At 56.5% G+C, this 16,079-nt stretch overlaps 2 protein-coding genes across 2 annotated transcripts in view; one reads left to right on the top strand and one right to left on the bottom strand.

The window, feature by feature from the left end:
- Positions 1-1,815, bottom strand: part of MAP2K3 (mitogen-activated protein kinase kinase 3) — a 33,224-nt gene extending 31,409 nt beyond the window's left edge. Inside the window, exon 1 of the mRNA XM_080353655.1 lies at positions 1,736-1,815. Within this exon, the coding sequence (XP_080209781.1) occupies positions 1,736-1,751 (16 nt within the window). The 5' untranslated portion in view covers positions 1,752-1,815. The remainder of the gene's footprint in view (positions 1-1,735) is intronic.
- Positions 1,816-6,693: 4,878 nt separating this feature from the next.
- On the top strand, positions 6,694-15,833 carry NATD1 (N-acetyltransferase domain containing 1). Its single transcript, XM_080353827.1, has 3 exons — positions 6,694-6,925; positions 11,979-12,097; positions 12,608-15,833. The coding sequence occupies exons 1-3, from the start codon at positions 6,829-6,831 to the stop codon at positions 12,722-12,724; spliced, it is 333 nt and encodes a 110-aa protein (XP_080209953.1). The 5' UTR covers positions 6,694-6,828; the 3' UTR covers positions 12,725-15,833.
- The last annotated feature ends 246 nt before the right edge of the window (positions 15,834-16,079 follow it).

A 16,079-nucleotide genomic window follows, 5' to 3' on the forward strand; every position in this document is an offset into this window, starting at 1 on the left:
GTCTGCAGGCCCAGCAGCAGATGCACACGCTCAGACCTACAAGCATCCCTATGTGGCAACCAGCAAACCCGCTTGGAGGGCCAGCAAAACCCACCATGGACACATAGTGGGAGAGAGGAGAGAGTTTTTAAGAGTCAGATGCATTATAAATGCTCAGGATCGATCCTCATGCTGGATGCTGCCCTGATGGAGGCAAAGGAGCTCGGGTCAGATGAGGACCCAAAGCTGGCGGTGCCAGCAGAGACCAGGCGCACTCGGCACATGTGCAGCACCGCCGGCAAAGGACAACAGGAGTAACTGTATGAATGAATGGGTTCGGCACAACCACCAGCCCCATGCAACCAGAAACCTGCAGACACAGACGGGTTCCAAACCTCCTCCACAGCCGCACAAGCCGGCACCACGCCCCCAGGTGCTCCCACAGGCATCACCGATTGCCGCCAGCCAGATCGCTTCCCCCAAAATCCTCCTGGGTCCAGCTTGGCTGTTGTCCCCTAAAAGGTCCCCGGGTCAGGCTCACCTCTTCCCTCCATCCACACATCTGCACACTGCACCTGCAAAGCTGAGCGAGAGGTCTGGGCTCCGGCGTCCCAACAAGAGCCTTTTTAAGATGATCCCTTTCAACACGAGACGGCAGCTGGAGGCATGTGCTGCTACCTGTGAGTCAGCAGCTCCGCTCAGCAGCACCGTAAATCGCCGCTGATTCACGCCCTGCTTACACAGCAAACAGGAAACTCAGGTCCACATTCCCTCCAGTTAAGACACGGATCATTTTAAAAGGGGAGGAAAAAAAAAAAGTCACGCCGAGGTGCGTTCATCTGCTCACATGGTTCCTGACTTCGAGTTTCCAGTGCATCACTCCCAAATGAGGAAAACCCCTCAAATTTTATTCCGGTGATAAGAGAGGCAGCAGCCGTACTCCGTGTGCTCCCTCCTCCGTCCGGTCTGCGCTCACGGCGCTGATGCAACCGGCTCCCCGGCGCACCGAGACGCCAGCAAAGCCATTTCCCCGTCTTCCCGGCATGCTGGCGGTGTCACCCGGGGCCAATGCCCGCCAGCCCGTGCTCACCTGGGGACTGCGACCAGGCCACCTTAGTCACAGAGATGCTCTATAAATAACACCTGTGACGCACGGTCACGTTTGCCGGCCACGCACGGCGGAGACAGCGGGAAACCCATCACGGGCTCGGTGCTGTCGAGGGTCTCTTCCAACCAACAGGACTCTGTCCTTGTGCAGCGCTCCCAGCAGCGCGCTGGGTCACCAAAACCAACCGCCACACGTGCGGACCGGGACTCCGTCCCCCCGCCACGGGCTCTGCCCGTCCTCGGTACGAGCTGCTCCACGATGTCTGCTGAGCCCCCACGGCCGGTTTCTCCGCGCGGCACGTTAAACTTGCATTTTTTAATCATTATTTTACCAAACAGGCCCCTCACCCCCTCCCTCCCACGCAGGTTCAGCGCCCGGTCGCTCCCTCTCCCCCCGCGCCGCCGCACGCACGCCCCGGGCTCTGCAGCTCCCCGGCCCGGCTGCAGGCGCAGAGCAGCGCGGCCCTCGGCCGGGACCGGGCAGCGGAAGCCCGGCCGGCAGCGCGGAGCCCACGCCCGGCGGGTTGGGCAACAGCCCTGCCGTGCCCGCGGGTTACGCCAGAGCCGAGGAGGCGGCTCAGCCCGGCCGCAGCCCCGCTCCCCCCGGAACACCCGTCCCGCAGCCCCACCGAGCACACTCCGGTCCTACCTCTGGGCAGGGACATGGCGGCGGCCCCGCAGCGCCCGGGCTGAGCGCGGCGCCCGGCGGAGTGCGGCCCAGCGCGGCGGCCGCCGGGGAATAGGCGACGGACGGCAGGCTCCGCCCCCCGCGCGGCGGGATTGGTCAGCGGCGGGAGGGAGGCGTGGTTACTGCCTCCGCGGGAAGAGCTTCGCGGTTCTCGGGCACAGCTGGGAGGGTGAAGTGAGTCGGGCGGGCAGCGCTGCCCTGCGGGTGTCCCCGCTGTCCCTGCCACCGGCGTGACACCGCCGTGGCACGCCGTCGTTTGGCGGCGGTGCCCGGGTGGCAGCACGGCCCAGGGGGTCTCTGTCCTGCCTCACGCCTCCCCTGATACAGGGACACGGAGCGTGGGGGTGAGGGTGGTACTGGGCTGGGAGGCTGATGCTGAGACCGGCCAAGCTCAACTCATCATGGTTCAAAAAAGAATCTGGACAAGAGGAAGAAACTTTTTACAGCACTGGCCCAGGTTGCCCAGAGAGGTGGTGGATGAACCATCCCTGGAGACATCCCAGGCCAGGCTGGACGGGGCTCTGAGCAACCTGAGCTGGTGAAGATGTCCCTGCTCATGGCAGGGGGGGCACTGGGGGAGCTGGGAAGGTCCCTTTAGCCCAAACTATTCCATGATCTTCCATGGGTCCCACCAGTGGGTCTGGCTGAAAAAACAATGGGGATTTATCCCTCTCCAAGTCACTGGGGATCAACCCCTTCTGGCCCAGCAATGTGCTATGGCACGTCCTGGGGCAAGGATGCTTCCCCAAACCCTGAGCTGGGCTGCAGAATGTAGTGGTCAAACCAGACATGAGCGATGCAGTTGTACAAGCTAAAGGGAGGTCACAAATGCCATTTTCTGGCCAAAATTCCTAGCATGAGCCATACAAATACAAAGAAAGTGTTGGAGGGCTGGCAGCTGCCAACAGCCCTGGTGAAATGACAACTGCTCTGCCTCAGCCTGTTCTCAGCTTCGTGTCCTGCAGAGTATTTGGGATCAGTTTGAGGGCTGGAAAAGCTGCCCCAAAACCAGCCAGCCCAAGGGAAACACTGCAGGCTGGGGTCAAGGACGGATGTCTCCAACAGACCTGGCATAAGATCCAGCAGCTGCAATTTGAAGCTAGAAAAGTTGAAACGGGAAATAAATTACAAGTTTTTAATAGGGGGAGCAATTACCTCCCTGAGAGACGTAGCAGATTCACCACCTTTCAAGTCTTTCAACACAGGCAAGGATTATTTCTTAAAATAATGAACCACAGGGTCATCAGCTCTGATGCAAGAGCTGCAGATGTCACAGCCTGGGCTGGGTGAGCAGGAGCTGGGAGCAGACTGGACCTTTCTGGCCTTTCGCCATACGAATCCTGACAACATATTACCTTAAAACTGTGGTTATATGCGGTATTTGTTCTCTCATTGTTTTTGACCGTTTTTTTTAGCACAGGAGGCAGAGGGAGGCAAAATTGCTGTGAGGTGCCTGTTTAACTTCTGGGGAAGGAATACAAGTTTTTATAAAAAAAACAAAATCAGTCATTTTTAGTTTGCATATTTTATAGCCTAGCACATTTTCAAAGAAGAATTAAGGTGTTTTTGTCCATACACACTTAGAATCATAGTCTTAAAACAAACAAACAAACCTAAAAGGTCTTTCCAGGACTACTTTGGTATCTCAGCAAACATTAAAGGAGAATAACAGCTCAAACTGACAGCAAATTTAATTGTTCTGGGAAACTTTCCATTTTGGCAACATTAGCTTTACGGTTGGACTTGATGATCTCTAAAGGTCTTTTCCAGCCTAAACGATTCTATGACTTCTACGAACCTCTGAATCAACAAAAGGGTTTGGAACTGCAGCCTGGCTGAGTCAAACGGGTTTGGGCTGGGCCAGTGTTGGGGTGCGAGATTCGGGGGGTGCTGCTGCAGGGCAGAGCATCATTAGCACTTTTGCAAACGTGCAGCTGGTTGTGGAGCTGCGAGGACCGGTGGGACCGGCTTTGACACCGGGCCCCAGCACTGGTGGCACCTGGGGTGTCACTGCAAGCACAGGGCATGACCCTGCTATCCCCGAGCATGTTGCATGCGACGCCGTTCCTTCTCCCGCATCCCCGGGCATGGCTGCAGATCACTGCTGGCTCCCGCTGCAATTACAGGGTGGATGAAACAGCCACTCAGCTTTTATTCGCCTGCCTTGAACGGCCGGGCACTGCACTGGTCGGGGTTTGTTGTCTGCTCCGAAGCCTCTCGGTGCTTGAATGCTGCAGAAACACAAATGGAAATGTGGGTACCTAAGAGGGTGGGAAGGCGTGGGGCTTTGGGGGGCAGTCCACAGACGCCCACAGGCTGCAAGGAAGGGACCAGAGGCACCATATGGTCACCTCCTTGTTGGTGGCAGGGCATGGAGACCTCTTGAGAGCACCTCTCTTTTTCTCCTCCAGCCTCTCGGCGCCTGCCAGCATGGCTCCTTCCTCCCGCACCTCCTCATCAGCCGGAGCTGCTGCCGTCGCACCCGGCAGACGCTTTGCTGGAGAAGTGTATCTGGAAGATCAGAGGCAGCAGTAATTGCTGGCCCGAGGCAGAGAGAATCATCACAGGCAAAGACAGAGCCAAGCATCCCCATGGAGCCCAAGTGCTCCCAGAAATTTTGGCAAGGGTGCTGGATTTTTGGCACCCCTGGAAGGCTGGTCCACATTTCCAGGGTGCTGTAAATAAACCCGTGGGTTTGCAGGGCCTAGAAGGAAAGTCTAATGGCAGAGGAAATTAGGAGGTGCGGGTGCATCCCAGACCACTTGACACACCAGCACTGTCCCTTGCTGCAGCGCTATGCCATGCCTGTGTTGGAAACCCACCCACAGCAGGATGGCGCATCCCCGATGCCCCCAGTACAGTGATCGGGATGGGGGGAAGCACCAAGAAAGCCAGCGGGGAGCCCCCCTTTGTCTGTGCAAAACCTGCTTCTCCTTTCCCTTCTCTCCTCAGGCTTCCCAGCAAAGCGACTGGCTTTCCCCCGAGCATCGCTGGGCGCTGGAGGGCACCTGCTCGACCTCGCAGCTCCAAGGGGGTGCAGGATTCAGCCCATCTCCATTTGCCCCGGGCTCCCCCCTGCCCTCAGGCTTGTGCCACTTGTCTCCTTCCTCCCTGCAAAATCCCAGCTGTACTTGGCTGTTTGCACCATTTTTGCCTTCCCCTGCGTTCCCTTGCTCTGGGCGTTTTTCTGCCTTTGTTTTCCCGCACCGCCATACAGTGTGCAAGCACAGAGTGAAGGCTGCCAGGGAAAGGATGAGAAGGACAACATCTCACCACCAACATTTTTTAGCCTTTCATGGAGAAGGGAAAGGGTAACGAAGCTCTCGTCCTAGCAGACACCCGTGTCTGCAGGCTGGTGGGTCCTGCAGCCGCTCATCCCCAATGGGAACAAGAGAGCGTGACCCCGAGGGGCACGACACCAGCACCGGCACCGGCCAATGGAGTAACACAAACACAACAAACCGAGTGGCCTGATGATTTAATCAGCTGATGGACTCTTCACTCTGGGAGCAGGAGCCAAAGGAATGAGTAAACAAAGGCCAAGCTACATGAGACGGTATTTAGGTGCAGAGTAGCTGCTGGTGAGCTATTAAGAGTTCCAGATTAATTCTAGGGGTTGCTGCTTTTCCTGTTGCACAGGCAGCCACCAGCCTGCCCCGGTGTGCAGCCGGCGTGCAGACGCCTTGGACAGGCTCAGCTCCTGCCCTCAAGAGCTTTCAGTTCAAATGTATCCAGGTGTTGGTGGTACCGCTCCACATGGAGACACCCTCCCCAATTTCCTCCCTCAGCTTTGCACATGGTGCACGCACCAAGTTTATTGAGCTTATTGATGTACACGATACAGCATGTGGAAGTTCAGGTTACTTCTGCGTTTGAGGGTGCACTTAGTGCAACCATCCCACAAACACCAATTATGGCACTTGTGTCCCCCCTGGGCATCTGCGGTGTCCCGTGACAGCTGGCACACAAGGTTTCCTTTGCTTTTGGAACCTCTGGGATGAGGACCTTGAAGTCTGTGCAGCAGCGTGGCCACTCTGACCAGCCTCCTGGTGCTTTCTGGGGTTTTGTGTGCTGCAGGGTGGTGGGATGTGACCTGGCCCTGCAGCGGGGGCACCGCCAGAGCCCCTGCCCTGGAAAGGGCCTGTCCCTGGGGGGACAGAGCACCACATGGGGCCAGGACCTGGGGCTCCCACTGCACCGGTGCACCAGTCCTGTGTGCTGCGTCAGCACCAGTACAGCAGGGAAGCAACAGTGCAGCACCAGTACAGGACCAGTGCAGCAGCGCAGCAACAGTGCAGCCCCCGTACACCGGTGCAGGACCAGTACATCCGTGTAGAGAACCCAGTACTGAGCAGGGTACCCAGTACAATAACTACTGTAGAGCAGATGGCACAGCAGGGCGGCACCAGTGCCCCCGTGCTGGGCCCCAGTGCAGTACCAGTAAGCCAGTACAGAGTACCCAGTGCCGGACCCGTACACCGGGGCAGGGCCGGTGCACCAGTCCAGCAACAACGCAGCTCCAGTACAGCAGTGCAGAGAACCCAGTGCACGGGCAGGGTTCCCAGTGCGGTAACCCCTGCAGAGCAGATAGCACAGTGGGGCAGTGTCGCCATGCTAACGTAGTACAAGTAAACCAGAGTGCCCAGTACAGGACCAGTACAAGAGCAGTAAACCAGTGCAGGACCAGTACAAGACCAATAAACCAGTGCACCACTGAAGCACCAATACAGACCAGCAGAGCGGGCGCCCGACACTCGCCGGTGCGCTCCGGTGTTCTCGGTGGTGCGCGGTCCCTTTAAGAGCCGGGCGGCCGTACCAAAACAAAACGGCGGCGCGGCCATTGGCTGGTGCGCGGGCACGTGGCGCACAGCTGGTTTCCTGCGGCCGCGCGCCGGTGCAGCCCCCGCGGCTCCCGCCGCCCCGGCCCGGCCGCTCCCGCCGCTCCCCCGGCTCCCCCGGCGCCGCCCTCGGGGTTCCGGGGCGGGACCCGTCGCTGCCGCCGCTGCTGCGGGGGCTCCGCGTCGCCGGACGGCCCGGCCCAGTCCAGCCCGGCCATGGCGCACTCGGCGCCGCTCGGCCTCCTGGAACAGGGCTGCCCCATCCAGGTGGAGCACGATCGGAAGCGGCGGCAGTTCACCGTGCGGCTGAACGGTAAGAGACACGGGGTGTGGGGGGGTTGCCGGTACCTTCCCTGCTCCGCTCTGCCCTCGGTTCTGCTCCTTGGGACCCCCAGTACCTACAGTCCCCCGTTTCCCCTTCCCATCCCGTGTCCCCCCCGCAACCGTGTGTGTTTCCCCCTGTGCTTTGTCACCCCAATACTCTTCTGACCCCCCCTGTACCTTCCCCAGCGCCCCTGGTTCCTGCTGATGTCCCACATCCTTCCTGCCCCCCCCAAAAACCTCGTCCTAGGAGGTCTGGGGGAGTCTTGGTTATGGGGTGTGGAGCCCCATGGTGACCAGGCAGGTTTTGGAGGGTCTGTCTCAGTGTCCCCAGGGGCAGGTGCCTTTGGGTGATGTGACTGTGCCAGGTTGGCATTGGGGACGTGGCTTGGTGTTTGAGCTGTTCTGTAGCTCTTTGTTTGGGATTCCTGCAGGGAAACCCCTCAGGGCCCCGAGGGGCCAGTGGGGGCCCTGGTGCTGAGCACCTGTGTCAGTAGGACCCCCAGCACAGAGCCAAATTGCCATCGGCATCTGTGGGATCTGGACCCCCCCAACAGCTCTGTCACAGATCGGGTGGAGCAGACAAAAATAGTAAGTGCCGCTAAAATTTGTCTATGGCACATCAGTTCTTTTCCAGCCGTCCTCTGAACGGTTAATCCCAAATATTCCACGATCCCAAAGCCTCTTCCCTGTTTGTTTGCTGTGCTGAGAACCACTCAGGGGAAAACAGGTCGCCTTGCCATCCTACAGAAATTGCAGGGTAGTTGCCTTTTAAAAATAAAATATAAAATGGGTAGATAAAAAATGACACAGACTGCAGGAGGCATTCTCAATTAAACAACAGGAACGGTCTGGATTTTATTTTAGACTCTTCTCCCCCCGCTTTTTTATTTTTTTCTAATTCCAACCACTAATTACAAAGTGCCGGCTGCAGGCTCGGCAGCGGTGGAGCAGGGAAGGAGGAGACGTGCGTGCTGGGTGCGGAGAGAACCATTTCACCAACTGCTTATTTCAAAGAGGGAGAGATCAAACGAGGTCCCAGGTGACGGGTCCCCGCTGCCATCGCGAGAGCTGTAACAGCGCTGTCGCTGTCGGCAAAGTTTGTACTTGCGCAAAATAGAGGGGAGAGCTAAGGACCAACAGTTATTAGGGAAATGTAATCTTTTTATCGTGGTTTGCCGAATAAAACCTCTGCCAGCCACGGTGGCCGAGGGGCACGAGTCGAGTTGGCAGATGATAAACTTAGAGAGTGGGAGAATCAACTGTAGAACCCATGGTGGGATTTGGGCGTGAATCGGTATAAAACCTCCTGGTTCAGGAGGGGACCACCACGGTCTTCCCCAAAGTTCTAGGTGGATCCCAGTGATGGAGGTGTTGCTTTTTATTGGGAGTTCAGGGAAGCAGAGTCCTGCTGCTGGGCTGACTAACATCCCTGCGGGGCGGGTGATTGTCTCTCCTTGTTAGGCATTTGCTGATAACAGCCCAGCCCTGGACGGTGCTCAGGAGATAACCGGTCTGTGGGAATGCGTGGCGGGGTGTTTATTTCCTGGGCCGCTCCCTTCACCGCTCCTGGCACGATGAGCATCAGTGGTGCTGAATGTGCTGGCAGGTTTTCTCTGCCGCACGCAGGGGAATGACAAGAAATGGGTCAGGCACAGATTTTAGTGTCAGTGTGTCCCGCGTGTCTCTCTCAGAGCACTTTTGTCCCGTGTTACTGCACTAGAGATGAACAGCAGCTCATGGGGTGAACGTACAGCTTGCTGGTGGGCACCGAGGTCACCTTGTCTCCAGTGTCAGGGTCCTAATTTCAGCTGGTTGTCAAGTGTGGGTGGTGTCTGGGAAAACACAGCTGTGTTGGGCTCGTGGACCAAAGAGCCAGGCTTTGCTGATCTCTGGGCTGATGGTTTTGCCGTTTATGGTAATGTCATGTTTGGTTGAAAACCTTCCATGGTGATATTTTTATGGAAATCCCTGTAGCAAGAGGCCAGAGACACTGTGAAAGCTGTGAGCTTGTTGCGAAGGTGTTTGTTTTTAGCACCATCCCATGTTTGCCTCTGTGCCCCCATATAACTTCATGTCAGGACTCCCTCCTTTTACCCAAGGAAGATGAATTACATTTGGTGTTTTCTGGGTTGCCCCATCTTTCCCTTCTTTACTCGTTGCTCCCCTCTCACCCCTGATTGCTGCATGTGGCTCCTAAAACCGTGATAGAAACAGCTGCTTTGCTTTAACACATTCTGTTTTTCCTTGCATCCCAGATCCAGAAGCACTGAGAAGCTGAAAGTAAAGCTGATTATAACCAGACCTCACAGAGCTTTGTTATCGCTCGGAGAAGGGGGTAGAAAGAAGCTCAACTAGATTTATGATGGGTTAATATGAGCCCTGTGTCTCAGGGGCTGCCTGCAGAGGCCGGCAACTGAGTGTAGAAATCGTCCCGCAGGCAGCCAGATCTCACCGTGCCCCTGCCCTGCTTCTGTCCGGGCACACAGCCGTGTATTTGTGGGCTGGGGTCGGCACAGAGGGACACGGGGATGTCCTCATGCTGGGGGACAGGTCCTGCTGTGCTACAGGATCCCCTTGCCAGGCAGGTACCGTGGATGCCCCGGGAGAGGAGACCAGTGAAGAATGGGCTGGAGTGGGGTGCCTGTGTCATCCTGGATGCCTGCCGTGTCCCTTCCTCAGCTCAGGGCTGCGGATAGGCTCAGGATTTGTCCCCAAGGCCCATGAGCCACCTGGCTTGGGGACTCATGTCTAGCGGTGTGACTGAGCCCAAACCACCCTTCCTGCTGGGGTGGGAGCTCTATGCCACTGTTCCCAGTGAAAACCCTCTATGGAGAGCAAGTTTAGACCTGGTCCAGTGCCCATCTCCCAGAAAAGCTTCCCCTTCCCCGTGCACCCTGTGGTTCAAGGGAGGGAGGGCGGGCTGGGGACCAGCTGCGCTGCCACTGCTGCCGTTTTCATCGCGTGGCCTCTTCTCACTCCTCATTCTCTTTGGGCTGGTTTGCATCAGCTCAGACTCTCCCGCTTGCGGTGGCCTCGACGCTGAGGTGCTGTGCTGGGGAGCGTCTGCGAGTCAAACATCACGATCAGGCTCATGGGGCCTGTTTTGCCAATGTCAATCTCTGCAGGGTGATAAAATCCCTGTCCTGAAGTCTAAGGAGACAAGATGGATGAAGGGCAGCTTGCAGCATCCCTCTTATGCCATGTTTTGGTGTAATTTCTGTTCCTGTTCCCTCCCTTTGGGGGCAAATGGCAGCAAGCTGAGGCTGGGCTGTTCCTGCATGGGGTCAACACTGCTTCCCATTCCCCAGCTTTGCAATGTTCCCTTTCCTGGGAGCAGCCCCCCATGCTCAGGTACCACATAGCAGAAATTTTGGCTTCATCTCACAGTGAACTGTTTCTGCTCCCTCGTCTGGTCCCTCTGGCCCCAGGGAGGCCTTTTGGTGAGAAATGGAGGGTTGTGCCTGGAGCTGCTCATGGAGAGCCCAGGAACAGTCCTGGTTTGGGGGTACAACCTGCTTCACCCTCCTTTTCCCAGAGTCTCTGGGCCATGGCATCGGAGAATCCTGGCAGGATGCTGTTTCACAGAATTGAAATCCTTTGGGATCCTGGCTTGTTTCAGGGCTTTTCCCCACCTCCAGCACACTGGGCTCAGGTAAACACATAGTACATGTAGGTGAACCTTGCGGCCCTTCACCCTCCGATAAACACTGGAGGGAATGGAGAGGTTTCCATTATTTTAATCAGGCTTGTCTCTTTGATTGGAAGCTGGCATTTCTGAAACTCACTTTCAAATACAAAAGCCTGCTAGAAATGAAATGTTTGCTTTTGCGTTGGAAACAGAAGCTCAGGTTCTGCAGATGAAGGATGCTATTAGCTCTTCTCAGATTGACACGTGTGCTGAAACTTCTTTTTTTCCTGTAACTGAACGGCTGTGAGAAAGGTCAGGGTGTTGCAACAGGAAGCCTGTGTGTGTGTCTGCATGTAAATGTGTGGGCAGAACCCCCCTGCACGCCCGTCTGCGCTTTCCTGTGTGCTTATGGGATTCATCTCTCCTGGCATCTTCCCCAAAATGTGTCTGTCCAAATGCTGCAACATCAGGCCAAGAAGTCTTGTCCTGTTTTATATGCCACGGCAAAAACCTCAGTGCTGTAGAGAGAAAGGAATTGGGCGTTACCTGGGTCAGCTTTGTCCTGTTCTTCCCCCTCCTTTGTTTTGCTCACTCCCACATCAGCACATCCCACTCCTCCCAGGTGCTTTACTATCCTAAAGGTGTCATGTTGGCACATTGGCCCTTGATCCAGGGCTGGGTAGACAAGGTCCAGGGGCTTGGAAAAGCCAAGCAGATCCTGCTCATTCCTCAGGGGGACCAACAGGGGTGTCAAATCCTGGTGTCAGTTTTGAGTCCCTCATGACAAGAAAGACCTTGCGGAGGTCTTGCTGGAGCGAGTTGAGAGAAGGGAACGGAGCTGGTGAGGGGCTGGAGCACAAGTGTGATGGAGCAGCTGAGGGACCTGGGGGGTTCAGCTGGAGAACAGGAGCTGAGGGGAGACCTTCTGATCTCTGAACTGCCTGAAAGGAGCTTGGAGCCAGGGGGGGTCGGGCTCTGCTCCCCAGGAACAAGCGCCAGGAGCAGAGGAAACGGCCTCAAGTTGCACCGCGCAGGTTTAGCTTGGATCTTGGGAACAATTTCTTCTCCAAAGGGCTGTGGGGCATTGGAACAGGCTGCCCAGGGCAGTGCTGGAGTCACCATCCCTGGAGGGTTAAACAGATGGAGATGAGGTTCTCAGGGACATGGGGCAGTGCCAGGGGTGGGTTAATGGTTGGACTTGATCTTGAGGGTCTTTTCCAACCAAAGTGATTCTATGATTCTAAATGTCACTGGAAGGAAAATCTCTGAGACTTTCCTATATGAGACCACCCAGCACCACAGCTGTTCCCACAGGCACCAGGAGCTGTGCAGGGCTGGCATAGCTGTCCCAAAGCTGCCTGTCTCCTGCTCCCTGGGGACATCCTGAGCCTCATCCCTCTCTTACATCCCCCAGGTTGCCATGACAAGGCGGTTCTGCTTTATGAATATGTGGGGAAGCGGATCGTGGACTTGCAGCACACAGAAGTGCCAGACGCCTATCGCGGGAGAGGAATCGCCAAGCACCTCGCAAAGGTACAGCCCCAGCCACCCCTTCCCCTGTCACTGTCCGGCCATGGCCAGAGACCCTGGCCAAAGTCAGGCCCTGTCATATCGGCATCGCACGCACGGCGATGCTGTGGCAGGATGGCCGTGCTCTCCCCAATTCCTTCTCCCCTGACCTGCCTCATGCAGGTGGTACTTGAGGACAAGGGGAGGTTTAGCTTGGATCTTGGGAACAGTTTCTTCTCCAGAGGGCTGTTGGGCATTGGAACAGGCTGCCCAGGGCAGTGGTGGAGTCACCATCCCTGGAGGGTTGAACAGACGCGGAGATGAGGTTCTCAGGGACATGGATCAGTGCTAGGGGTGGGTTAATGGTTGGACTCGATCTTATGGGTCTCTTCCAACCAAATTTATGATCTATGATAACCTACTTCCCTCAGCTGTGCACTGGGTGCAGGAGTTCGGACCCCCGGGAGGTTTCAGAGGAGAGCGTAGGCTTGGAGTGCCGGCTGTAACCCATCTGTCCTCTCTGGCTGGTTGCAGGCAGCCCTGGACTTCGTGGTGGAGGAGGACCTGAAAGCTCACCTGACGTGCTGGTACATTCAGAAATACGTCAAGGAGAACCCGCTGCCGCAGTACCTGGAACACTTGCAGCCTTAAGGCAGGACAGCTCTGACACCAGCGCCTGTCCCTGACTGTTCAACGCGGCCTTCGCTTCTCTGCAGTCTCAGGAAACCCCTCATCCCACACTCACAGTTCCCATTTTTTTTCTGTAAGTGCATCCATGTGGTGCATGAGTGTGGGCACAACCTCCTCCTCTCTGCGCACGTGTGAGCTTGGCTGCGGCCCCTGGGCCAGGCTGTTTCCGGGCACACGTGGTGCCCCCCAGTGCTCTTCTCAAGCCGGGTTGTGGAAGAGGATGATTTTTGCACCAAACTCCATCACAAGACCAGGAGATGACTTGCTCTGTGCCTCCTCCTCTCCTCTCTGCATTGCCAGCTGTGAACTTGCTGGGGAACGTTGGTTAGGGGTGGTCAGGGGGTACCAGCTCTCCTTTCCTCCTGGCAGGTGGGTAAGATGCTGTGGATTAAGCCTCATGGGACAGAAGGAGGTGCTGGAGGAGCCCCAGCCCCGTGGCCTTGCCCAAGCCCACATGGGGCACAGGTGAGAAGATGTGGGCCATGGTGGTGCCTTGGAGGCTTTGCTGCACCAGCTGTGGCGACACTGGGATGGTGACACTTTGGAGCCTTGAGACAGGAGCCATGTGAGGAGCAGGATTCGGCCCTGAGGCTGTGGCAGAGCAGATGCAGCACAAATGTGCCGAGGAAGAAAGATGGCAGAGTAGCAAATGCTAATCCCTGGAGATGGCAGTTCCTGCTCGGCCTTCTGCACAGATTCCTGGTGTGGCATCGCTGCAGGGTTGTGGGCCCTCGTTCCTGCTTCTGCTCCCTGCTGTTGGAGTTGTCCACGCTGCTGTGGACAGAGCCTGCTCAGGAGAAGAGCACCAGCCGCGATGGCCAGCCCTGGCCTAAGTGATAAGGGGACATCCCAATGCTTTTGCAGGCACCAGGGTGGTTTCCTGCAGCCGAAGAGGAAGGCTCCCCCCGTCTCCCTCGACTCCAGCTCTTCACCTGTCTGTGCCACAGATCATAAGGCTTGAGCCGTCATTACATCCTGAGAGCAACAAGGATAAGGCCTCCTGGTCCTGGCCTGTCTCCAGGGTTTGGTGCTGGAGCCGCCTGCCTCTGCCTGGATGCTGATGGTTTCTCTGTACGGCCTCTGGAAAGAAGCTCTGGCTGGGGCATCACCCATCGGCTTGCTGGCCTCTTCGCAGCTCCGAACCCCGGGCACTGGCAGCATTGTGGGGTCCCCACCAGCAGCAGGGAGAACCCCCTCACCTTGTGCCATTACCTCTGCGGGTGATGACCCCGTAGCGCAGCTCAGTGTTGCCACAGTCAGATGTAGAGGTGATACCGTGACAGCAGGGCGCTGCCTGGCTCCAGCTTGCTGCATGTCCTGCTTTGCACAGGTTTTCCAAGGCCTGAGCTAGACCCCAGAGCATCTTCCTCCCCTGAGTTTTTGGGATTTTGCCATGTCCCAGGGCTGGGCTGCAGTGGGAGACATGGTTCTGCCCTGGGCAGCTGCTGGGGGCTGCAGCCAGGCAGAATGAGATAAAGAGCCTTTCACCTGGAGGCTAAATCCAGACCTAGCTTATCTCTCAGCAGGGACTAAAGTTTACAATCTGTGCCACGGACCGAGTGAAGCCCCAGCCAAGGGGCAGCTCAGCTCTCTCCCAGCACCCAGTGCAAAGTCCATTGCAGCAAAGGCAAAAGCTCCTACAACTTTTTCCCCTGCTTGGGTTGTTTGGAGATGGAGACCCTGTGCCTGATCTCAGCTGTGGAGGCCCTGAGCTGTTCCTCCTGGCTTGAGGCAAAGCCCTGCTGCTTGCCTGCGCTTGTGGGCTGCCCGTCACCAACATAACACAGCCCTCTGCCCACAGCCTTGAATAAAACCTCCCAAACTCCATCCCTGCCCAGGTACAGAGTGAGCTCTGGTTTGTGCTGCTCAGGAAGAGGCAGCAGCAGGGCTGATGTTTATGTGTCTGCCCTCTTGCTGCCTAGTTAAGCCTGGCTGTGACCTTCAGGATGGTTTAGAGGGAGTGGGAAAAGGTTGCAGGTAACAAACTATAGAAAAAAGACTCAAGAAGAAATCTGGGCTTGTAAATGTTTGCTCTTTAGCATGCAAAACAGACTTCAACATCTGGAGCGAGGAGCTGGCTGTGTTATAGCCAAGTGATGACAGAACCATCCCTGCTCTTGATCCCAAAGTGAAGCTGAACTGTCTCCTCTCTTGCAAGCCAAGATATGCAAGCCTCTGCCCTGGTTTTGTGCTCATTTCCACTGCGTGGCAGTTCCCAGAAGTATCCCCGTTGTGTCCGCTGTGCGAGAGCGGCTCGCTGAGGGCCATGCTGTGGTCACTGCACGGGCAGGGTCCCAGCATCCAACCTTGGCCCTGGAGCCCTTCATGCTGCTCTGGCAAGACCCTTGTGCTTCCTGGTGCTGGATTCCAAGTGGCAATTGCTGCCTTAAATCAGGCACAACACACAGTTTTGCTGCTGCTTCCCTTTGAGGTGCTACGATCCCTCCAGTGTCTGACTTGACGGAGACGTGTGCCAGTGTCCGTGCCAACCGTTTCACTTCAGCTATCCCTTCCCTGCGGTCTCTGATGCTGGTGAATAGCAATATCCACAGGTCACCAGTGATGCCGCGGTCTGCGGTGCTCCTGTGCGTGGCAGGAGGTGGTTTGGGGTCCCTTGGTGCTGGGCAGCCGTCCCTCCTGCCTCTCCACCAGCTGCCTTTGCCCAGCTCATCTCTGCAGGAAGGAGCTTGGAGTCCTGCGCTGCCCCTTGGTGCTGACTTAAGCCTGGAGAAATTGGGGATCCTGGACTCTCTCCAGCAATGGCAGTGTGGACGTGGTTTAGTTGAATACTGAGGTTCCCCAAACCCATTTGAACTACAGACCTTGGTGGGTGGGGAAATGCAGATTGCTGTCAAACCTGCTTCCACATCACCCAACTTGAAACACCCCCTCCCTCATCCACTTTCCAGCATTGTCTTCCTCTGTCTGAGGTTTCTGTTCTGTTGAATTCGGTGGTTACAATGTGCCTTTCCTTCTCAGGACCTGTTACAAAAGACCTTTCTGCTTTTGTTTATGTCTAACATTTATCTTTATTCACTCCCTCTGTCATACTATAAAACATCAACATATTGCATGGAATACAATACAATAAAGAGTGTGGTTTAACTGACCCGCAGCGGTTCGCTGTGCTGGGTAGGAGGCAGGAGGAGGTGACTGCAGGACCAGGGGACCTCAGGCCCCCTCAGCTCTGTCACCACCAGGCCAGGTCACTGCTGCTTCTCCCCTTTGTGAGGAAGAGTATCTTGTATGAGAAGGATGCCATCCAGGCAGTGAGGGTGATGGAGGGTCTGTGAGACCCTCGCTGGGTTCAGGAGAA

The sequence above is a fragment of the Nesoenas mayeri genome (assembly GCF_963082525.1).
Source record: "Nesoenas mayeri genome assembly, chromosome: 15".
NCBI lineage: Eukaryota > Metazoa > Chordata > Aves > Columbiformes > Columbidae > Nesoenas > Nesoenas mayeri.

What these genes read in the sequence shown, in the direction of transcription:
- NATD1 (XM_080353827.1), top strand. Translation starts at nt 6,829, where the DNA reads ATGGCGCACTCGGCGCCGCTCGGCCTCCTGGAACAGGGCTGCCCCATC. An exon ending in GTTCACCGTGCGGCTGAACG is followed by an intron (nt 6,926 to 11,978) that starts GTAAGAGACACG and finishes TACATCCCCCAG; the next exon opens with GTTGCCATGACAAGGCGGTT. An exon ending in TCGCCAAGCACCTCGCAAAG is followed by an intron (nt 12,098 to 12,607) that starts GTACAGCCCCAG and finishes GGCTGGTTGCAG; the next exon opens with GCAGCCCTGGACTTCGTGGT.